Source organism: Oxyura jamaicensis, chromosome 11, assembly GCF_011077185.1.
Source record: "Oxyura jamaicensis isolate SHBP4307 breed ruddy duck chromosome 11, BPBGC_Ojam_1.0, whole genome shotgun sequence".
In the NCBI taxonomy this organism is placed as follows: domain Eukaryota; kingdom Metazoa; phylum Chordata; class Aves; order Anseriformes; family Anatidae; genus Oxyura; species Oxyura jamaicensis.
In genome coordinates, this window is record NC_048903.1 from 1,280,186 (window position 1) to 1,303,464 (window position 23,279).

The window sequence follows — 23,279 nt, forward strand, 5'->3', positions numbered from 1 at the left end:
GAAGCACAGAAGGATCCCTTGTGGATGGGATGTGGACGTCCACCTGGCTGCTTGTTGTGGCCTCCTGGAGCCCTATGAAGTCTCCTGGGAGACAAAGCCAGGATTTCACTCCTGACTCTCAGTACAGCGCCCTGGTTACTTTTAAGCAAACCACTGATTGAGGAGCAGAGCAAGGGAATAATTAAGGGATTATCTCTCTAGCTTGGCAGCATACAAATAAGTAAAAAGGCTGCGGAGTTTAATTGCTGAAGTGAAACCCAACCATTTAATCAATCATTCTTAAAAGCCGCTCATCGCAGGTGCGGTGCGGAGCCCCAGGCGACATGCCCCAGCCTTGTCCAGCACCGAGTCAGACTCCCTGCGACTTGCATACAAAAAGCGGCTGTGCTGCTGCTGCAGAGCCACTGCCAGACTGTTGGTTATGAAACAAAAGTGCTAAGAGCTAAGTAACACTTTAGGTCGTCAGGAGGTGTTTTGCTTGCATGGCTGTGTCTGTATTGACCTGCTAGCTCGCAGGTGGCAGTGATTCTCCGTGGGTCATAGAGTCCCTGTGATTTACAGGGCTGGCTGCGTGTGGTGTGGTTTTATTTCTTTTGCTGATGTTGGGTTACAAAGTTTTCAGATGTGTGAAGAAAATGTATTTGCGAGGAAAATCTGGCCTTCAGTGCTCTACATGTCCAAACTCCTCCGTGTCCCCCATGTACGTGTCTGGATGTGAAAAATCCCAGCCCATGCGGGTGGCTTGGGGTTTTCTGGGCTGTGGGACATCCACATTCATCTTCTGAACATCAGCTGGGGCAGGGTTTCTGAAAGCAGCCTGGAGGAACACCTGCTGGCTTGAAGGGGTCCCACACGTGGTGCCACCAGAAGCCTGGTTGGTGGCTTGGCTCTTCCCAGGTGACTTCTAGCCCACACCAAATGGATACGGGACAATAAGTTCACAGACTTAAACCAGTCTCAAGCAAGTCCATATGCAAGCAGCTTATCTTTTAGCTCTCAAGTAGTTCTCAAGGTGATGCCCAGGCTGGCTCCCTTGCGTGCTACCATTTGCACACCGAGCCCCGTTGGTGCAGTCAGTGCTCACCACGAGCGAGCAGCACGGTGCATGCGCAGTGCAGGAGGCCGAGCTTTGCTCAGGGTGAGGAGGTGCATGACAAGCTCCCAGAGCTAGACCAGAGGTTGCAAACAGACCTACCAGTCCCATCGCAGCCAGGAGCAACATCCACAGCAGATGCTCCACTGAGGCGACCAGAGGTGGGCCAGCTGCCACAAGGAGCTGCTCAAGAGAAACTGGAAGTGCAGGAGAATCCGTTCTCTGCTCCCTAAATCCCGATTTGTGCTGGGTTCCTGCATCGTAGTACGATAGGGGGGTGATCTTCAGGCTGTAGGGCCATATCCTGGGCTTGCAGGATATCCATAGCTGTCTGCAGTGCCCGTGGGACCTCGTGGCAAGGTGCTACCACACGCTTCTAGTCCAGGAGATGACTTGTGCAGCTCTGAAATGTCTCAGTACCCTTTTCTCTCATCAGCTGCCGCATCCCTTGGGATCCTTTTGTCAGCACAGGAAGCCTCCGTAATTAGCAAAGCCCCACTGAGCTTGTGCATGGCTGACAGGCACGATATACTGAGATGCTTTCATTGCTGTCAGTGATAAAAGTAATTATGCAGATCATTTTCCGTCGGTGGCTCTGTGAGAGTGATGCAGCAGCAAAAGCCTAGGGGCAGGATCTTGCCTGCTTTGAGGGGAGAGATCAGAGGCAGTAAATTTTAGGAGACTGCATATCCAGGCAGAGCCAGCCCTGAAGCAAAAGTGTCTGCTCTGTTACTGTCCTGTCTCCTCGTGGTGCAGAGCTCCTGAAAGCAGCTCCCCCAGCCGAGATGTACCGTGTGGATCAGGAACAGTCCTCGGTGCTGTTGGTCCTGCTGCAAGCCTCCAGCCTAGTGCTAAAAACCCACTGAGGAGCCATCTGGGTGTCTGGCAGGTGAATGCCCTGCTTTCCCCTGGCTTCCTGCACACCACTATGCTGTGGGCTGGCAGTCCCTGAGCAGGAGCTCTCCTGGAGCAAATCTCAGCTCATGTGCTGAGACACAATGTGGAGCCGAGCTTCTCCCACCCTGGGTCAGGGAAGAGCAGCCTGGTTAAGAAATATATAAAGCTCTTTTTCCTGGGATGCCCTGCCCTGTATGGGATGCCGTGCCCTACAGCCCTCCTTGGTGTAACCACAGACAGGTTTTCTGTGCTGCAGAAGGCCGTGGAGCTGCAGGAGCTAACTGCCAGCTGGAGAAAGCATGGACATTTAGTCTCAAATGGCAAAAACGAGGCATGAGATCACAGGGAAAAATTAAAGCATATTTAATAACAACTAATTAGGTAGCTGTTGTGGAGCTCTCACCCATGGAGCAATAGCAAGTTGGCTGTGATGTGCTGAAGCCCTTTGGGGTTGGCATGGGGTTGCCAGCCAGGAATGCTGACTTTTGGGGATTCTGGGTCCCTGTCTCCAGCATCAGTTTTACCCATGTTGGCTGGATCTGCTTGCTGCAGTAAACCAGGCCACCCATGCAAGGGCTTGGCAGCGTGCTTGTGGTTGCTGTACCCATGCAGGAAACTGATTAAATCCCAGCCTGGTTTCTTTTTATCGCTCTTTGAGGCTAAACAAGTGAACAGAGGATGGGTCTGCTGGCACCCCGAACATCACAGCTACCTGCAATGATACAGCATCTGAAAATGGCATGCCCTGCTGTGATCTCCATCTGTGCTCGGATGGAGACAAGCTCCTCTGCATAGCTCTGATCTCTTTCCTTTAAGAACCTCCTTCCTTCCAAGGGTCCTGTCGTCTGTCTTGTAAGGCTGGTATTGCAATCAATGGCTTCCAGGAACTTGTTTGAAAATGAAATGAGAATCATATCGATTCTCTCTTTAGAGAAAGCATTTTCCTTTTTCTTTTTACTCTGAATCCAGTGACGGGCATGAATAAGCAACAGGGTTTAGCTGAGGTGGAGCCCTTGCTGGGTTTTATTTTCCTGAAGTCCCTCAAGGCGCTCAGATGAGCAGCCGAGTGCTCCGCTTGTCCCAGCTCCAGGCATGGACCCTTTCTGAGGCCACTCGCTGCCTGGATGTTTGTCCGTGCGGTGCCAGGAAGGGCCCCCCCCTTCCTGGGAGAGCTGGGGGCATCTTCTGATTCCTGACTTTGCATCTGGACAGCAGCAGCTCTGCAACGGACCGAGGAGCAGTAACTAACACTTCACACAAATGGTTGGCTGTAGGCTTTTATAGCCCAAATCAATGAGGCTGATGAGGGGGTTTAATTGGTCTCCAAAGCACTCATTTGTGTTGAAAGAGCTAATAGCTAACAAATGGTTCCTGCCTTTATTCCCATCTTCTGGAACCGCTTCCAATAATGCCTTTTTTATAGTGATTTAGATAACTTTGCCCTACCTCCTGCAAACAGAGCCAGACCTTTGCACCTCTCCAGGGCCTTGTGAGTCAGGACAGATGGTCCTACACGGGGGGTAGGTGAGGGGGGCATTCAAGCTTGTGCTCCATTGGTGCTTGGGCGCTTTTGCACAGTGCTTCTGCAGAGCCTCCCCTGCTACTGCAAGCCCTGGGGTGTCTGCGCAGCCCGCTCTGTGCTCGCCAGGAGGCTCGTGGGGAAGCCTCTCTTGCTTACCTGTCCCTGGTGGAAATCTGTAAGGTGTTCTTAGGCATTGCTCACTCCGGGTGCTTCCCAGGGCAGAACCAACCCTTTGTTAGCCTCTTTTCATGAGAACAGAAGTGCAGCATGGTTTATCAAGCAGCACTTTGGACAAGCGAGCAGGCTGAGAGCTCCTGCACCAGTCAGGGACCCCAGCTTATCCTTCAGTGACTATTAAAACCAGCCCATGGCACGCTGCCTTCGTGGTCCTTTCCTCCAGCCCCGGGGAGCCCCTGGCCAGCCCTTCACCAGGAGATCTCACCCCACAACAAGATGCATTTGGGGCAGAAACCCTCTTTTTCCACTTTGTGCCAAAGCGGTGACAGCCGTGCCCATGGGCCACATGGGGAGGCACCAGGGTGGGAGGCAACCGGGTGTGATGGCAGCAGGGGGAGAAGAATTATTTATCCCAGAGTGATTTGGAAGTGTAACACCCTCTGGAGTGGAAGAGATCTGCTTTATTATTATTTATTTATTTTTAATAATGAAAAATGGGCTGGATCTGCATCTCCTTGGCTGTGTTTATTGGAGAGATGAGAACAGGACAATCTTCTGACAAACTCCGAGTGGAATTAAACTCAGTCTTGGTGCTACCCAGGTATTCCGGATTTGACTGTGGCGCTCTCTTACAAGATTTGTGATCCAAATTCAGCTGAAAGGGAGTGACACGGGTAGGGGAGGAATACCTCTCGGTGGAGAGAAGATGCATCAGGGTGCTGCTTTATACCTGTGCAGCCCTGCTGCCGGCTTCCTAATGCTTAGAGCTGTGATCAGGCGAAAGTACAAGCTGTTGAATACCGGGAAAGCATTCTTCATAAAAACCCTGAGTTTGTTCTGAAATCTTGTTCAAGGGTTTTCTTATCTGCTCATTGAGCTGTACTTTCAGGCTAAACAAAACTTGTCTTTCGATTTTGGAATAATTTGCGCTTTTCTGAAAACCATTCCCTCTTGCACTGCGAAGCTTGTGTCGTGTTAGAAGAGTTCTTATTTCCCTCTTTTATTTTTTTCGGCAGAACAGGACCAGGGAGGGATGACCCAACACTTGATTTCTTATTGAGATTATAACAAGTTACGATGTGGAAAAATGCCAGTCTGCAGTCATGCAGATGGCTTCTGGAGTAAAACAGCGGTGTTTCTGCTGTTTGGGCATGCATTTCAGGAGCGCACAGCCCAGAGCATCTGCTGTAAGGCTCTATGAGGAGTCCAGCTGTGTTTCCCTGTCAGGCATTGCTTCGCTGAGGTTGCAGAGTGAGAGCCGCGTCTTGCCCTCTGTAGGAAGCGTATGAAAAGCGTGCAAGGAGGAGAGAGCTGAGAGCCTGTGATAAAGGTGCTGTGTAAATAATGATAGGGCAGAGAAGTCTGGGTTCAGTGAACATGCCTTCATGGCAGCAGAGCTTCCCCGGGTGCACACCATGAACACCCCCCCGTCTACATCCCTGTCACAGCAGGGACTTTACTGTAACTTACACATCGAATAACCATGAGTCTTAAATGAAACGTTGCATCCACTTTGGCACCTGGGATGGGAGGTGGGTGGCTGGTCCTGTGCCCCGATCCGTGGCATGGGGTGGGGGACACCGAGCAATTTGCTGCTCACTGGGGTGCTCTGGCCAGCCCTGCAGCCTGCAGGACAGCCCTTGGTGCGCATGGGGGTGGCTCTTCCCAGGCTCCCCCCCAGGCAAGCAGCAGTAGAGGCTGCTTAGTGAAGCACGTGGGCACATTGCACGTTGCTGTATTCCCCCGTGGGCTCTGGAGCTGCAGGTTTGCTGGGCTGGAGGCTTTATTCTCATCTCTCTTTATTAGCTGCTGATGGTTTGGTCTTCTAAGAATTTGTCCGGTTGCTCTCTGGGTTTATAGCTGTTAGCCTCCACAGCATCCTACAGCAGCATGTTCTAACGGAAGGAATGTTCTCTGAAAAAGTACTACTTGTTTTATGTAACTTCTGAGAAAATTATTTTGAGTCCTTGGGTTCCTGTCTTATGACTAATGGTGAGATTTTTCTCCTTATTGACATTCTCCAGGCCATTCATGCTTTTACAAACCTCTTAACTGTCTCCCCTGTGTATGTTTTCTAGGTCGAGGAATCCTATTCTGCCTGTCTTCATACAGAAGCTGCTCCATGCTTTTAATCATTCTTTCTGCCCTTCTCCATTTGAAATGCTTCAGCTTTTTTTTTTTTTTTTTTTTTTTTGAGATCACAACTACACATGATATTTCCGCACCAGAACTCTGCCTGGTACTTCAGGACCTGCGTGGCCGCAGCTTTAGGCAGTGGGACAGTCGTAGTTTTCGTGGTGCTTATTCTGTGATGGTTCCTGCCACCGGTGTCTGGTGGCCGTAGAGCATTAGCTGACATTTCCCAGAGCCTGAGCTGGGCGCTCTCCAGGCACCGTGCGCTTCTCCCACCTCTTGGTTGTGGTTCCAGGTTCTGCATGGTTCTGTGTGCCAGGTGTTCACTGGAGGGGAAGTGCTTGTAAGCACGCCTGCCTCTGAATCTTCTGAACTTCCTTTTTGCATGTTAATTTGCCCACTATAGAAAAGAGATAGTCTAGTTACTGGGAAAGTTGCTGTCTTTCTCACAACATACTTAGCTCTGGCCTGAAACCACCACCACTGCAGCTCCCTTAAAAGCAGGACAGAGGCAGGACGGCTGAATTTATAACAGCCTTGCCTCACTTGTCTCGTTCCCTGAACACTTTGCCTCATGTGCCTCCCAGCTCCTTTGCCTGTCTGTAAAGCAATTCAGGAGGGACAAGGCTGGTGGTGTGCCCCCAGGAGACCCCGGGGACACCCCCGAAGCCCCTGGCTGAGGGCTCGATCCCTGTGATCTCAGTGGGGTGGCCACCTGGATGCATCTGAAAATCTCACTGTAAGTGCTGTCAGCTTAGGGGTAAACCTCTACAAGGACAGCCAGAAAGTGAGTGCTTAAGGTTGTGCCCCAGACATCCCTGTGCTGTGCCCAGGACAGCTATCAGGAGGTGATCAATGTGCTGATCCTTGGAACTGATAATCCAGCTGAAAGCTGTAGCTGGTTTATTTCTGTTAGCTGGGTTCTGCTCCGTTCCTTGCACTTCTTCTAGCAAATGACCTGAGCTGAGCCAGGGCTCTGCTTTGCTTTGTTGCAGGTGAAGACGTTCACACAAGCCTTTATGGAGCAGCTGTAGATGTCAACATCAGGCTGGACAGGAACTCCTTGACAATTGAGAAGACTTACCTCACGCTGGCAAACCGCAGGTCCGTCGTCATCCACAATCGGAGTGAAATCATAGCCCACTTCCAGTGGAAGGCTTTTGTTTCTCAGGAAGAGGAGGATCAGCACAAGCTGAGGTTTGTTTGAACACATTTCAGCACGGTACTTGCATGTGGTTTCAAAGGGGTGTTGGTGATCCCAAACGGACTGGGATGAGTAAGCCATCTGAGGTGTCGGGGTGTGTGGTGCTGAGCTTTGGGGCGATGGAGCTCAGCATTTGAGGAGTTCTGCCCATACTCCAGCTGGAGATAATATTTTGGGGAGGAAAGGTTGATCTCAAAGAATGGATTTCCTGACTGCAAACTGACATTCTGTGGGAACACAAACTGCTGAGATCTGGGGACCCTAGGGCTGTGGAGGTCCATGAGGACTGCATTCAGGAGGAGCGCTCAGCATAGCTGTGGGTGACATCCCTGTTACAATACCTGCTGTGGTGCCTTTGCCCAGGTTTTGATAAGATGGAGGCTCCTCTGCCAGTAACGAGCAGGCAGAGGGGTTCCTGCTGCAGGATGCTGCGCTGCCGGGCTTCCAGCACAATGAGGCACCTTGCTGCCTTAGAGGATGGGTCTCTCCACATCCCTTAGGGGCAGGGGGGTCTGCAGGGAAGGGAAGTCTTTGGGGCTCCGGCTCTCTGCATGAAGGGATGGGGCAGACTGCGGCAGCATTATTGAAAGGACAAGGGCTGGGACAGGTCCTTCGTGGGGTCCTTTTGGTGGAGCTGGGGGATTTCCATCTCAGGCAGCAAAGGAACACGTGCAGCCTAGGAAAATACACATACAAGCTTGGATGATTTAGGGAATCCTTGTGCAGCTTTTCAGGCTTGGATGGATGTAGGTATATTAAAGTTGCTCTGAGCCCATTGCTGATCAGGAGGCTGCCTTAAACTGGAGCACTTTTTAAGGGCTTATGAGCAAATAAAGTTCAACATAATTAGGCCAGAAATGCCTTGAAGGCTAAAGCTAGTTTTCCACTGTTCTCTATTTTTAATTACAAAGCGTGTGACTTGAGTGCAAGCTCAATGTGTTAAAAGAAAACCTCATGACCTTCTCTTGGTGCTTCCCTGAACCCTCCCTTCACCATCTCTTCCCACCTGTCTCCGCCTGGACCCTGAGCCATCCCCTTTGCACCAGAAACAACCACTGTTTCCTCACAGTTAACATCCACATGATTTTTTTCCCCAGTTACATCTGATCTCGTGCCAGTTTGGGTTCTAGGCTTTGTTTGGGGCATTCTGGTCTTTCTTGCTGTGAGCCTCAGGGATGGCCCTGGCTCCAGTGCCCCTGCCCTGCTGTCACCCCCTTGCTGCACACACTGTCGTATGTCCTGCTTGCTGGGGTTGCCCATCCTGGGAGGCACAGCAGGAGCTTCACAAAACTATCCGGGTATCCCTCATGTTCATCCATGAGGCACGTGCTTGGGTCCCTGAGGGACAGCAGCATCTGCACAGAATTGTTGAGCTTTGCCCAGGGAACACCTGAGCTGAACCCGCAGATTCAGAGCACAGGCGTGGTGCAGTTAGGGCTGGTCTGAGATCCTTGGAGAAAGATTCACTTGGGCTTGAAATTACGTGAAACAGAATTTCACTGTGCTTTTGTGCTTAGCATGCCCATATCTGCTTCTCTGCCTCAGAGCTTGGTGGGCTGGTCCCCAAGGGGTTCCCACACAATAATTCTCGTGGGGTGCCTGGGGCTGAGCAGACACATATAGAAACTTCTAGAAATATGGCTGTGCTTGGGGTGCTACACAAGATGGTCAGCTTTCTGAGCCTAGTAAATATGGGTTTGGCACCACTTCTCTGCAGTTGAGGAAGAGAAAACCAAACCCTAGAGAAGCTGGAGGCCTCACAGCAGGGAAGACTGTTCACAGGGGTGGACCGCACTGGGTTCTGCACTGGGATGTGACCCCAGGAGCCCCGGATCATCCAGGGCTCTGCTCCGCATCCCTCCTGGGATATGATGGTGGGATTGCTGTGGATGGAGGTTTGGTTCAGGATTGCTCATCTTGATGGCTTCTCCTAACCCTAAGCATTGTAGGTCGGCCACGGAGAAAGATTTCCTATTGCGCTCTACGGGGAGCTAGCCAAAGCAAGTATTTTTGGCACTGGTGACAGCATTAGCCCGAGGCTCTGTCTGTGTGCAGCTTGTAACGGCCACGACTGTATTTCCTTTCTAATTGCATTTGAATTTAGCAGGGTGATGACTGCTATCTTTTTTATTCTGCGTCACCTCAATTTGCCCCATACAGTGCCTTCCGCTCGTTCCCCCCGAGCTGTCACCTGCTGGGTCTTCATGGCCAGGGGACTGGAGCGTGAAGGGGGACAGCAGTGTGCCGGGTCGGAAGCTGCTGCTCTGTCACAGCGCTCCCTTCTCATCTCTTGATCGGGATCTTTAGACACCAGAATGATTTCTGCTGCCAGTGTAGGGAGAGACTGGGGCAGGCTCTGCAGAGGAGGCGGAGAAGAAGGGGCAGATGAGGCTGTTCAAGGCTGGACTGAAGGGGCTGAATTCAGAGGTGCTGGTCCTGACTTCTTCACTGGGTGATGCTCCACAAAGTCCTTTCCTCTGTTTTTGTGTGCATAAAACCATTCATTTCATCCAGCTGATGTGGTGCCCGAGTCCATTAGTTTGCTTTTAAAATGCTCTGGGACCCCATTGTGGAAAACCCTCTAAGGAGCAGCAAACAGATACCATGTTCTGGTCCAAAAGGGAAGAAAAACAGCTAATGCTGGTAAGCCACAGCTGAGACACGGTGAAGCACTGGGGTGGGTGCACCCGTGTTTCTGCTCCCTGCCTCCTGCGAGCAGCTCCGTGGGTAGGAGAAGCCAGGTGGGGCAGCTGGTTGGATGCTCCTATAGTTGCAGCAGCAGCTTTTGGGCCAGGAGGCTCTGCTGGGGGCTGCTAGCTTTCGAAACCCTCTTCTCAGCTTGTACTTGCAGAATAAAATCACCTGCTGTGTTGGAGAGCAGTGATGTGGCCCATGTGAGACCCCTGGGCTCTGGAGGAGCCCCTTGCTGTGCTGCTGCAGCTCCTTGCTGAGTGTGTCGCCGGCCCTGCTCACGCACGGCAGCCTCTGCAAATATGCTGCTTATTAAATTATCCACTTGGTTTCTCTCTCCCTGTGGCCTCAGGCTGTGTGGCAGGCTGCAGCGGCAGGAGGAGGGCGAGATGGATCGCTTCATCGAGGAGTGCACCGTGGACCCCACTCTGCGAGAGCGCCTCTCCGTTCTCTCCCGCATCTTCCAGAACGAGCGGGCAAAGGTGCAGGGGGACTCCATGCTCTTCTCTGATGATATCTTCACCGTCGAGCCAGTGGTAAGCGACAGCCGAGAACCTCTCCCTTCTCCTCCCGAAATGAGGTCACTCAGTGCATCCCTGTCTTGGCTGGGCGAGAAGACACCAGGTTTCTAGCAAGGCTGGGAGAGCAAAAAAAGCTGCAAGAAGCTGCCCAAAGCTGAGCTAACAAAGGGCTGGGAGTTAAGTGCTGTAGGCAGCATCTCCCTGCTCCACTGACGTGTAGGCAGCAGAATGCTTCTGTGCTCGCTGGGCTGTGTGGGGATGGGTCAGTACCTGGGCCTGCCTCACCTCGCTCTCCCCGGCGTACAATGGGGGTGGGAGCAGCTTCCAGTTCAGCCCTGCACCCGAGGAGCTCCCTGGGAGCAAGGCAGCAGCCCTGGGCCGCGTGTGCTCGGCTTGTGCTTCCTGAGCGTGAGCTCCTCTCGTCCACACGCCTCTCTGAAACACACATGGAGCTTGCAGAGGTAGCACTTGGGGCACACCTTACGCATCCTGTATGCAGGTGAGCAAAGGACATCAGAGCATTGTCAGTTTACATAGTGATCAAAAAAACACAGAACAAAAAATCCCCCAAATCAAAGGAAGCCAAACTCAGCCCAGGTTTAACCATGGAAGTACCACTCCCTTCATGAACCGTGTCTGAATCTCCTGTCCAGTGCCACCTGTGAGCCTGGATACAGGGCTGGTGGGTTGAAACAGGCTTTTTGAGTTCTGCTGCATGTAGTCACAGAAACATTTTTGTTTTTCTGTTTACACAAACAAATCCCCAGATGTTTCAGTCAATCCAAGCTGTAACTGAGTGTCTGCATGGTCTGAGGCAATGCCTGGTCTGAGCAGTGCAAAATCTCTCCATCTTTGGAGCAAACCCTAGAACAAGCCCAACCTCTTATTTCCTTTAAAATAGGTGAAACACATTTTTTCAAGGGGAGGGGACTGTGTTCTGTTCTTGGTTACCCTATAGCCCCGATGTGGCTGAGAGCCACCAAGGCCTGCACAACAACAGCAGTTTCACCCCGCTAGCTTATAGCGGCACGGTTGACCAAGAGATAGCATCAGAGCGGTAGGAATAGCGTTGTGAGCAGGAGTTAAATGCTAAGAGCATCCTGTGGTTCATCAGGGCAGCGTTTGGGGCATGTCCCAGGGCTCAAGTCTCAAGTGGAAAGGCTTCCTAGCTGGCTCTGTTACTGTTAGGCACCTTGCTCCAGGACTGCCTGTATGTGGGCTTACACACGAGTCTCCCCCCATTCTGTCTTGGGCAGCATTACCAGGTTTTTGATTTCCATTGATTCCATTATTTATGGAACAACCATTTCCACATTCAGAGCTGTGCTCATGCCTTTCTTCCCTCCCTGCCCAGCACGTGAGTTTCTTTTCATCAGATAAGTATTTTCTCCCCTTTATCAAATGCAGAATCTGAAACTCCACCGTCACCGACTCACAGACTCCTCCCTGGTGATGCCCCCGTGCCCCTCTGCTTTGGCAAACACCCTTTGTGCTCTCCCGTGTAAACCTGACGAAGAGGACGCCCAAGGATGGGACCTTGATGCCTCCACAGACCTTCTGGCCAACAGTGGGGGCTGCTCTCTTCTTACCCCCCCCCCACCCCGCCCCCACATCACCTGTGGTGTATGAGAGCACCCGATGGAAATTACCAAGCCTTTATGTGTCCAGGGCCCGGAGGAAGGATGGGTTAAAGCTGATTCATTTTTTAAAGTCCTCAAATTGTTTCCAGCAGTTAGGAAGCTGATGGAGGCTTACAGGCTGGAGAACTCCCTGGGCAGGATGGCTCTGCGGAGTTCGTGCAGGAGCTTTGCTGCCCACGTGGATCATCACCTGCTGGTATTTTCAGCTGTTGCTGCCTGTAGAAGCTGCAGCAGATCGCTTCAGTCCGTGCAGGGTTAACGAGCTGATGAAAATTATAACACCGCCGAAGAGAAGGCAGTGATTTTGGAGCTACCACATGACGACAAACATTTTGAGCAGCCGTCCGAGCCTGTGGGAAACAAGCTGTTACACAACTCCGACTTCCCCAATGCATCTCAGATTTGGCTTAATCTGTTTTTGCAAATACTCGCAATATGTCAGCAGAAGCAGCTGCGGTAGAAGCCCAGGTGGCTACTGCAGGACAAACCCCTTGCTTTTTTGCTGCATCCTGCCCACCACAGCCTGGCTGTAAGTCACATTGCAAGCACGTGGGAGCTGACTCCTTGGAAATGGAAACCAGGGGGAAGGGAGGGAATGGGTTTGTTACCATTGTGCTGCCCTTGATGAGCCATCGGTGTCCTGCCCTTGCCTGGTAGTGATTCCTCAGCACCCCATGCGAGCTGGGAGCGGATGGGGGTGGTCTGCAAGATCTCCAGGTGCTGGATTTCCAGGTTGTGTTGTAGAGGCAGAGGCTGGGCCAGGAGGCAGCATCCTGGAAGATCCCTCCCTCGGCTGGGGAACCAAGCTGCTGCCCATGCCCAGGGAGGTTCCTGCAGGGTGCTTCAGGTTGTGGCAGAAGGCACTGACTCTGCTGGGAGCAGTGGTGTGTCCTGCAGCCTGCCGTGGGTTCAGCTATTTATGGGAAGAGGCAGCTGTTAGCAGGACACACTTTGGGTGTAGTTTCGGTTCCTCTGTTGCCAGCTGGGTCTTTGGTTTGATGTCTGCTTTGAACAGCGACTTCTATCCTATGGCTCACGTCCTCCTCTGCAAAACAAAGCAGAGGCTTTGGTGAACTTCTCAAGAGCAGCTTGTTCTTGTTCAGGCTGTCAGGAAACTGGTGGATTCTCATTATTTAGGGGCTGAGGGAGGAGAAAAAAAAGGATCTGCAAACACCTGCAGCTGGGCTCTTGCATGGAGACCACGTGTGCCACTGTGAGTCCCAGCATGCTGCCACATCGCTCTGGGCACAGCTGCTGCAGGTTTTGTGCCACACCATCGTGCGTCCACCCTCTGCAATCGGTGCCACCAGCCTGAGGCTGCCATTGAGCTGTCAGCATCATCATATGGTGTCTGCAGCACCCCGGCTTGGGTTCCTGCCCCGGATAACAGCCACGGGAGGGTCCCATGCTCTATGCGCTCCTTGCAGAGAGCACACCAGCCTGGCAGACCACTCACTACGGAGCTCTCAAGGCAGGCATGCCTGCAGCAGCTAGCCTGAAAGGGTGGGAAATGAAGCATATCCTTTTAACCAGCAGCCCTTGTTTTCCCAGGGGTAGCAGGAATGTGGTGAGGAACCTCTTCAACAGCCTATTTTAATTTCCCAGGAGGAATAACTCATAATATCTTCTAGCTTTATAGTCTGACATACTGCAATAACGAAGGGAGAAATGACCAGAATTTCCCAGAATAGTTATGACGGTCTTAAAAGAATTTGTTTTAGTCGTGGAACAGTAGAATAAAATGTAACTGGTAATTTTTTCTTGCCCTCCACCTTTGGATTCAAGCTGCCTGGCTTATCTGGAGATCAAGGAAGTTTTCTGTGGATGGATTTCCAAAAGTCTTTCATGAAAATAGGCTGCATCCTGCAGCAGGGTGATTTCGTATCAGGAGATGGGTCTGTTAACTGCTGATGAAGGTTTTCTTGCACGTGAGGATGAGTGCAAGGTTACACCGATAACTCTGCATTAGAATTATCCTGGAGGGCTGTGCTGGTGCATAGAGCCTGGGTTTTGCTGCTAGTCCTTGGGCTTGTCTCCTCTGGAGCCTTGGAGACATCTCATCTGACTCTACACTGGGATGGGGCCACAGCTCAGATTTATGGAGATGTTCCCCTTGCCAGGATCTCGGTGTGTCACTGAAAGGCTTTCTGGAGCGTTGTTCCCAGCAGCAGGGTCGTGTGCTGCACCCTTACCTGTTCAGGCTGTAAAACAACGTCTGCCCCGAGCCCTGGGCTGCCCCCCATGGATTAATTGCGCAGTGTGCGGGGACATCCCAGCAGCATTGCAGCAGTCGCTGTGGTCTCGGTGGTCCTGTAAATCATCCCACCAAGAACCGAGTCACTCAGAGCAGTGCCTGCAGAGACTCATTTCCACTCCCTTGCTGTTTGGAGATGCAAATTCACAGCGTGCTCCCAGGTTGTTGCGGAAGGTTGTTGCTTCTTGGTGCTGGGGCTGCTCCCCAGGATATGTGGTGCTGCGGACCCTCATTTTCCTGGGGCCAGTGCACCCCTGGTGTGGTGCAAGGACTAGAGATGACTTTTATTTGTCCTGGGGTGCCCACACTGCCTGCCTTTGACACAAAACTTGGGGCTGGAGGAGAACCTGGGCTGTTCTGCCTTGTATCCCCAGGCTCCCAATAGATTATCCAAGTTAGTTACCGGCAGGGGCAGTGCTGCTGTGTCTCTTGCACACTGGGGCATCCAGGCCCTGAGGAGTCAGCTCTTACCCCTCTGTACAGCGGGTGCTCTCCTTGGGATGCTGGGGCTCTAGAATTTCATGGCTGAAATTCTGGTGGCACTGCGGGACACGGGCCAGGCTCTGCTGGGTGCCAAACCCTTGCTGTGCTCAGCTTCTGCTGCGCAGCAGGGAGGCTTTGGGACGTGTCTTTTAGGGAGCTCCCCCTGAACTCCTCCCTGCCATAGCTGCAACATCTCCTGGTGCTGTTTTCGAAGGTTTCACATTCTTCCTGGCTCTGTGCCACCTCCCTGGGTCCCCGTGCACTGCCAGGCCTGTCCCTGCTATGAGATATTGCAGGGCCGAACCCCGGCGCTGCGTCGGCCCTATTTCCATCACAGATGTGCCAGCCTTGGAGTTGGTCGAATCCCACAGTCAGCTAAACTCGCTCAGCTAGAAAACCACGCTGTTGTTTGCAGATACATATTCATCAGGCCAACGGGTTTTTAATTTTCTCCCTTTCCTGCTTAGGTTCGTTTTTTCGCTTATGAATTGTATTACGCTTGCTTCCATTAACAGGAGATATATTGCCTCTGTCAACCGCTGAGTAATAACCAAACTGCCCCGAGGTGCCCACAGGGCCAAGAAGCCTGATTTTGGTGTCTAAGGCAGGCTGTGAGCAGCAAAACTGGGCTCTGCCAGGCGGCTGGCCTGGTAGAGTGGTTCTGCCGCATTACATTCAAAAGGGTTTGTTGTCGGGATGTGCTCTCACTTCCCAGGCATGGTTGGGCTCAGTGAGAACTTGTTCTGCTACAACGGGTATCAATATAAAATCTCACCCTGCTTTTCCAGACGTGTTCCAAAGATTTACAACAACCACCGAGTCCCAGCGAAGTTCGTTTTGCGGTAGGCAATGTCTGGGCTACCCAGGGGAAATTTGCCCTCAGTTCCGCTCTATAGCGGAGGTCTCGGTCTTGGTGTGGAGGTGGTGGTGGACGATGGCCTCTGGTTTCTTTGGGTGCCCTCGCAGGAGGCATTTGGTGTTGCTGATGAGCCCACGCCAAACTGAAAGGCATCTGCACGGTTTAAGGATCAGGTTTAAGAAATCGGGAGGTAGATGCAAGGCGCTCCTTGGTGCCGGGCCAGCGAGGGTGATGCAGCATGGAGCAGCTGAGCTGCTGTTTCCATGTTGGCAATTTTATCCTACAGCAAAGCAGAGGAACAGCATACAGAGGAGTCGAACCAGCCCCAAGGCAGCTGGGGCTGCTGCAGATCCTGCTATTGGTTTTGTCCCCTGGCCCCACTGGCCCTGCCCTGTCTCCTTCTCGCAGCCTCTACCACTTGCAGCCGGCTGGGCCATTTTGAAACCAGGTCCGTCTCACTGCTGCTAATTGCTGGGCATCCCTCACCTTCCCTGCGCTCTGGCTGCAAGGCTCAGATGCCTACGTGAGATGAAGACCTCAAGCACCTCCACCGCTCTCAGCAGTGTCCTCCACCAGTGTGCCAGCAGTGATCTCAGCATCACCAGCGGTGCTACGTGAGGATCTGGATTAGACCCTGCGGAAATAACCCAGAGAAGCTTTGTCTCCATCCTATTCCTTGCTGGATAGAAGCAGGATCTAGCAAATATCTTGCTTCTAGTTTTTTGGAGAACAAGCCAAGCAACTTCGTGCTTTCAGGCTGTGCGTGTTGCTGCGTTGGTGGTGATTTCTGGGTGTCGGAGGGGGTTTCCTCCCTGCCTGCTCTCTCCTCCATGCGGCTCTCTCTGAGCAGGCTGCGTGCTCTGGGAGCTGTTTGCAGCTGCAGCCCAAAAACTCGCTGCGTCTCTTCGATCTCTGCAGGAACCGTCCTCTGAGCTCAAAGCACCGAGTCGATGGGAAGCGTTACGGCTGCTTAATATTTCTGCCCAAGGAGTGCCAGAGGCTCCTGTCAGCTCAGGACTCTTCTGGACAAAGCACTGAGGATACCCAGCAGCCAGCAGAATTAAGGCCTTACTTTGTTGATAGAATAATAACTCTGCTCTCTTTGTCTCCTTCAATAAGCCAATTTCTTCATCCCTTGCAGGGTATTATTATAATAATTGTCAGAACTGCGCATTTATGCCAACAAATGTACAAAGAAGCACTGGTGATGTTAGGGCTCAAGTCAGATGCTTGGGATGCCTCTAAGCAAGTGACTGACAAAAGCTATTTTACCTGATTTTTTATTTTTGGGGGGTTGAAAGAGGTGCAGAGCTGTAGGCAAATGCCAACTCTGTGCCTGATCCTGCATTCAGGAACGGAGGGGGGTGTGCATCCTGCAGAGGCAAACAGGCCACACCAACTGTCAGTTCCTTTCTCTGATCTTTAACAAAATGCCCCTGCCAGGTGCCAGCAGAGGTAAGGGATTTAGAAACAGCTGTTTTCAGCCGATACCAAACTCTCTGATAAGTTTTGTTGCTAAGCATTCACTTGCTCTTCATTGGTGCATGAATGTAGGCTACAAGGCTGTGGCTGAAAAGGAGAAAGGTGATGTTTGGAGATATAAACGGCTTGCTGACCACTTCTGTTTCAGGAAGGAGACATCTGGCCAAACTCCTCAGCTGAAATTAACGTGATCTTCAAACCCCGGGAAGCTAGAGTCTATCAGCAGACCATCTTCTGCGACATCTCAGGTACGGCTCCGCTCTCCCTCTTCCCTCGCCCACCGTGCTGGTGGCTTTGCCCTTCCTCTGGGGCTCTGCATGGTGCTGGTTATGTTCCACGAGTGGAAAGGAAACATCATTTTTTCCCCACATTGTCCCCATCGAAGAGGAAGAGATGCGAGGCTGTGGTCCTCCGGCAGCCAGGCTGCTCTGTGCCATTCCCTTCCGAGCTGGCGGATACAAATGTCACGGAACAGCTTTTTATTTATACAGTAATTGCACGGGGTTTGCTTGGCAAATGCCACCTACGGTAATTACACAGGGCTCGTGTTAACAAACTGTCTTCCTGCCCGCCAGCTGCAGTTGTTAGAGATGTGGAAGGGAAGGGTTTATTTTAAAAGTTGTCTCCCAGGGGATGCTGCACTCCAGCTCTGGCGTCCATCGCTTTGCTGCAGGCATCTCCAGGACTTGCACCAGCAGGGCTGCTCCATGGTGGAGAGGGAGGAAAGCTTCTGGCGTGCAGTCCTGGAGCCAGCTTGGGACATATGGGCATGGAGCTGGTCAGGCAGCCTGCTTCTGGGAAGAGGAGCTGGCTCTTTTGTGCCCACGGAGAGCTCAGCTCTTCCACTGGCTCCTTGCAGGAGGACTTAGAGGAGGTCATTTAACTTGTGCCGAGACCCCCTCCTTGTAAAACCAGAGTAGGTCCATTGTGCTATCAGGGTGGGAACTGTCAGAGTCAAGGTCCCTTGGTGCAGGAAGAGTTTGAAGAAGAAACAGCCACTCTCGGCTGGGGAGTCAGTTGATTTTGCCTTGTTTCCTCTAAGCAGTGTGGCTGTTCCTTGTGCATTTGGTCACAGGTCCCTTTGGAGTGCGATGTGCAGGTGGCCCACGTGTCTCTTGCTGGAAATAGGCGGAGGCTTTGCCCTGATGCATTGCACAGCTGGATCTCATGCCCCACGGGAAGGTGTTTCGGCCCCCGCTTCTCTGCAGGTGTCTCCTTGCGTTGCTTGGAAGGTCCTGGTGCATCAGGGGGTTTACAGAATTGATCAGCATCGTGCAACCCGCAAACCTGGCAGTTAAGAAATGATTTGAAATTTGCTCTCAGCAAATATTTGAGCTCAGAATGAACCTTTAGTTATTCATGCAAATAAAACCACAGCTCTTGAGTTGCTGGAAGGAAGCGCACAGAAGCGGATGGGGGCTCAGAGGCACAACATCATTCAGTTTTAGGTTTGTCTGCTCTCAGAAATGTATTAGGCTTGGTATTAGGACTGATTTATTCCAAAACCCTTAAGCCTCTCACAGGCCTGGGCTATGAGACCTGGAGGAGCAAAGCCCCAGATGATGAGCCCAGGGGCAGAGCCATGTGATGTGAAGCTGTGGATCTCTGTCTGTCAATGTGGTTGGAAGAAAATCACCTTCAAAAACAGCCACAAAACATGGTGCTGCTCCATAAGCAGAAAACAGGTGTCAGAAGCAGCAGAAGTTAAGGATTTTGACAGCAAAATCCTGTGCCTTCGGGCCACTTGCACTGATTTGGAAGCAAGGAGGTGACTGTCTGGAAGCAGTGCTGGATTGCACACCCTGCATGACGTGCCCAGGTATTATCCCTTCATAAGATCCAAATCCTCGCTCCACAGCATCGGGTGTGGATTTGGGGTTGAGGCCCAAAAGGAGGCTTGTTTTTAGTCTCGGCCGTCCTGAGTGAGGCTGCCTGTACTTTGGTCTGGAAGAGCAAAGATTCTGGGATTTCCTAAAGCTCCAGGACCAGCATTGGGTGGAAAGGAGGGTTTCTGTGGACCTTTGGGAGAGGCTGAGGACATCCTGCAGGAGGAGGATCTGGTTCATTCAGGTGCAGTGGCCGTGGGACACATTGCTCAGGTGCATGCACTTCAGCTTCGCAGCGTGATCATGGACAAAAGCTCATCACTTGAAAGCATTTGCCATTTCCCAAAAGCTTTGGTGGTTTAGGCCTAGAGTTTTTAATGAAAATGAAGCCACTCGTGAGGCCAGATGGAGAAATCTTTTGACAGTGAGCACCCAATGCTGCCTCCTTTACCATGTCTGTGAAAGAAAATCCACAGCCCTCCAATTAGTGTCTGAGCTGTGAAACACAACTCTCATCTCTGTTGTCTGCTGGCCTTTGGCTGTATCCTTTTAAAAAACGTTGAATTCAACAAAGCTCCATAGCTCTTGCTTTCTGGCTTTGGGCTTTTATCAAATATAACATCTTTACCTCGTGGCTGCGAGATCAAGAAGTCAGGCGTCATTGAAAAGGCTCTGCCAGGAGAGTGTTTCAAGTTGTGGCACAGTCACCAGGTTGTCACATCTGGGTCCTTCTTTCCCGTAGCAAGTCATTTAGGGCATTTTTAGGGCATTTTTAATGGTGGAGCAGAATTTGGGAAAAAAGAAAAAAAAAAAGAACACAACCTTCACACCCTAACCTTTAATAAATGGTGAGCATCACTCTAGGACTTTCCTCCCCTCCTTCTGCTACTCACCTTCCATGCAGAATGTGATGGCAGGAGGGAGACCCAAGCCCAGACTCGAGGTAGGATTCAGGTGCTTTGGGCTGCTCCAGTGGTTCAGAGCGACCTTTGGACCAAGAACTCCTGCGTTATGTCACCCCAGCAGCCCTACAGAAGCATGCTGGAGTTTGGGTGTAAAGCTGCGCTACTGCAGTGAGGCTGGGGGCTCCGGGGAGGCTTCGCCATGGGCTGTGTGTGTGTGTCTGTCCCTGCTTCTGTTTCATGATCTTTGTGCCTTCACCGAATGGGTTTCAGCCTCACCCAAGCTCATGGGTGGAAGCTTGCAGATGACACGTGAAGTTCAGTGTTGTTTTTTTGGGCACGAGCTGATGGCTGCGTTAGAGACTCCCAGGGGGGCACTCCTCGTGCATCCCCGCAGGGAGGAGGGGGGTCCTGTGTCTTCTGCTGGAGCATCCAGAGCTGATCCCTGCCTGTGTGGGGATGGGAACTGGCACTGAGGGGCACAGAGGGAATGATGGCACTGAGCTGGAAACCTCTCCAAACCTCTCCCCAGGCCGAGAGACCAGGCTGCCCCTGCGCGTCAAAGGGGAAGGTGAAGGGCCCAGGCTCCGCTTCAGCTTTGACCAGCTTGACATCGGGAAGGTGTTTGTTGGATCAGCCCACAGCTACGAGGTGAGATGGAGGAGGTTGTGTTGGGTCTCTGCACAGCACTCCTGTGGTTGGGAGCAGGGCAGGTGGCACCACACACTGCTCTAATCCAGGGGGCAAGGCAGAGCCTGGGTGCTTTTGGCGGGGTCTGGAAGGCGCTTGTTGTGTGTCAGATCCCACTCCTACTCTTTGGTAACTTTTGGAGGGCAGCTGCGAGGCTTCGTGCACAAACCCAAGACCTGAAAGCAGCACTAGGTCAACAGGGTAAGTGTTTGGAGGCTCTGGGTTTAGCCCTGGATGACATGTGCCTTTGTACCCCGGCTGTTGAAAAGCAGCCAGAAGGAATTCGAAGTGCAACCCAGTGCAAAGAGGTTTTGGTGGAGCACATCCTGCCTGATCCTGGGCACTGGAAGCCATCCTGTCCCCAGCTCAGGTCTGGTCCTTGTGCAGAACCAGGGAGCACCCTCTGATGCCTCTCACCGAGCTTCAGACTTGGTGCTTCCCTGGCTCTATAAAGAACAAAGACTTTCTGCAAAAGAAGCCAAGGAACTTTCCATAGATTTGCCCTACCAATAGCATCATTTTTTTTTTTTCAAATTAAAAAAAAAAGAAAAAGGAAAGCAGAGCAACTGAAAAGAGGTAGTAAATGAGGCAATGCATCATGCCAGACATTTTCAAAAGCTTGACTGTGGCAGGGAAGGACATGTTGAGGTGTTTTCTGACCAAAATATTTTGCGCTTGATGCATTTTTAATGCTGATACCTTATTGCTTCTCACTATATCAATTTATTATTTTCATTAGCTGAGAAAAGACGAATAAGCCGATGATGCTGTTAGTCAGTGCTGTCCTAAGCAGCTGGACTGGAGATAAACCTCAGCTCAGGCGGGCTCAATAAGTGTCCGATGTACCATTGTGGGCTTTGAATACCTGAATATTTTCAGCAGCAGCTGCAAAATGAAAAAGCAAAAGGACACTTTTATGCGTCTGCCTCAATTTTTCTGGCAGATTTTTTGAGGGCGAAAGGTAGGGAAAAGAAATCTAATGTGCACAGACCAGTGCATGGCGAGGGTACCAGTCTGTAAGTGTACAGCTTCGCTGCAGGGGTCTGGGGACACCACCAGTGCCCCAGGCATACGTGGGCATCTCACAGAACTCTGCAAGAGTCCAGGAATCACCGCGTGTTTGAGGTTGTAGGTTTCTGAGTATTCTACAAAACATCACGTTGGTTCTAAATTCACATTTTTTTCCCCTATGTAGCAATAAAGTCTTAGGCGATGGCTGTGACTGTTTATACAGAGAAATTCATGAATAGGGGAGCTGCTCTGCACCTGGCTCCCATCCTTTCCTGACGCTCCTGGTTGAGCAGAGACTAAGGAAGTGGCAGACTAAAGAAAACAAATGGAGAGTTGCTCCATTCATGTGAAATACCACTACTTTGCATGAGGAAGCCCAAGGGCAGAATTTGTCCTGCTGTATTTACTTTAGCTTCTGCCAGGCAGCAGCACACAGTTGCCTTTTACAGATGTTAATTATTTGACTAGAAAGCAGGTCAACCTTTTGTAAGAAAGGAAGGTTCCCTACATGCTTCCATTTCTCTCATTGCTGCAGGCAGTCCTGTTCAACAAAGGAGCCATTGATGCCCTCTTTAACTTGGTGCCTCCTGCTACCGCTCTGGGCTCCTGCTTCACCTTCCTCCCCCGGGAGGGCATCCTCATGCCGGATGAGCTCCAGGTCATCCACATCTCCTTCAGCTCCACCATCCTGGGTCAGTTCAGCGAAGAGTTCAGGTTCAGCGTGTACGGGTCTCCCGAGCCCGTGACCTTGACCATCAGGTGAGGACGGGCACGGAGCTTGGCAGCACTGCCTGCTGTCCCTGGGTAGTGACCTCCCACCAACCTCGTCTTATGGTGGCGCAGGGAAAAATGTGCCTGGGGGCTCAGTTTGGGGATGATGCTGGGGTCCCATTCCTAGCCTGGAATCCTGCAGTGGTTTGGCAGTGGATGCAGAAGTGTAATTGCCTGCGAGAGGGATGGCCGTGCCTCCTGTGCTCTCAGCGTCCCCCTTTAACCGAAAGCCTTGTGTCCCTCTGGGAAGCAGCTTCAGCATTGTGGTTGAGCTGGGAGCACGGTGACTTTTCCAGGACCCAGAATTTAATGTCAGGTTCTTCTGTGGCCCCTTGTCACAGAAGTGAGGGTGTGAGCACAGGCCAGTAGGGTTTTGGAGGTAGCTGAAGTGGTTCTGCAGCCAGAAGCAGTGTTTTTAAAACCTTGCGTTAATAATCCATACAAAACAGGGAGCTGCAGCCTCAACATCACATCTAATGATGATGTGTTGGGACAAGAAGTCCTCCTGGCTCTGGTACCTCCTTCCTGCAGCCAGGGAAGTGCTGACAGGGAGCTCTGCAGCGAGTACGGAGACTTGGGCAGCATCCCTTGGGCTGGTGCCATTACAGGAGATAAGCCCACCAACAAAACGAGCATCACTCAAGCTCGTCTCAGTTGGACCTTTCCATGGGCTGGTGGGACATCGCGCTGGAGGCAGGAAAGCTGGTGCTGGGTGCTCAGGAACTTTCGGCTGGTTCTGCCTACTGGACAGATGTTGGGAGGCACCAGAGCAAGCACTGGGGCAAGGCGTGGAGAAATGAACACAGCCTGCAGTCATTTTTACCAAAGGAAAGGGAAAATAGGTGAAAAAAAGCAAGAAGGTTATGACTTTGCAAAAGAGAGGTGAGTAGGTCTGTTGACCTCTGGTAGCAAAACAATTATGTTGGCTTTGTGTTTGGAGGGAAAGTGATGCTTTTTTTGGAAATCAAGAGGGAACATTTCACAATCAAATAATTTATTCTCCGCTGTCCCTTCCCCCAAATTGGTCATGGGATGTTATTGCATAAGCAGCTTTCTCCTTGAGCAAGGGCAGGTTTTGCTTGTGAAGATGTGCTTATCACAGCTGCTGTACGGGTTTTCTTGT

At 51.7% G+C, this 23,279-nt stretch overlaps 1 protein-coding gene across 13 annotated transcripts in view; it reads left to right on the top strand.

The window, feature by feature from the left end:
- HYDIN (HYDIN axonemal central pair apparatus protein) overlaps window positions 1-23,279 on the top strand; it is a 127,215-nt gene that overhangs the window by 25,213 nt on the left and 78,723 nt on the right. For all 13 annotated transcript variants that reach the window (XM_035336922.1, XM_035336930.1, XM_035336927.1 and 10 more), the window contains 5 exons: window positions 6,818-7,019; window positions 10,070-10,253; window positions 17,105-17,204; window positions 20,217-20,335; window positions 21,921-22,144. In XM_035336922.1, coding sequence (XP_035192813.1) covers window positions 6,818-7,019; window positions 10,070-10,253; window positions 17,105-17,204; window positions 20,217-20,335; window positions 21,921-22,144 — 829 coding nt within the window. The remainder of the gene's footprint in view (window positions 1-6,817; window positions 7,020-10,069; window positions 10,254-17,104; window positions 17,205-20,216; window positions 20,336-21,920; window positions 22,145-23,279) is intronic.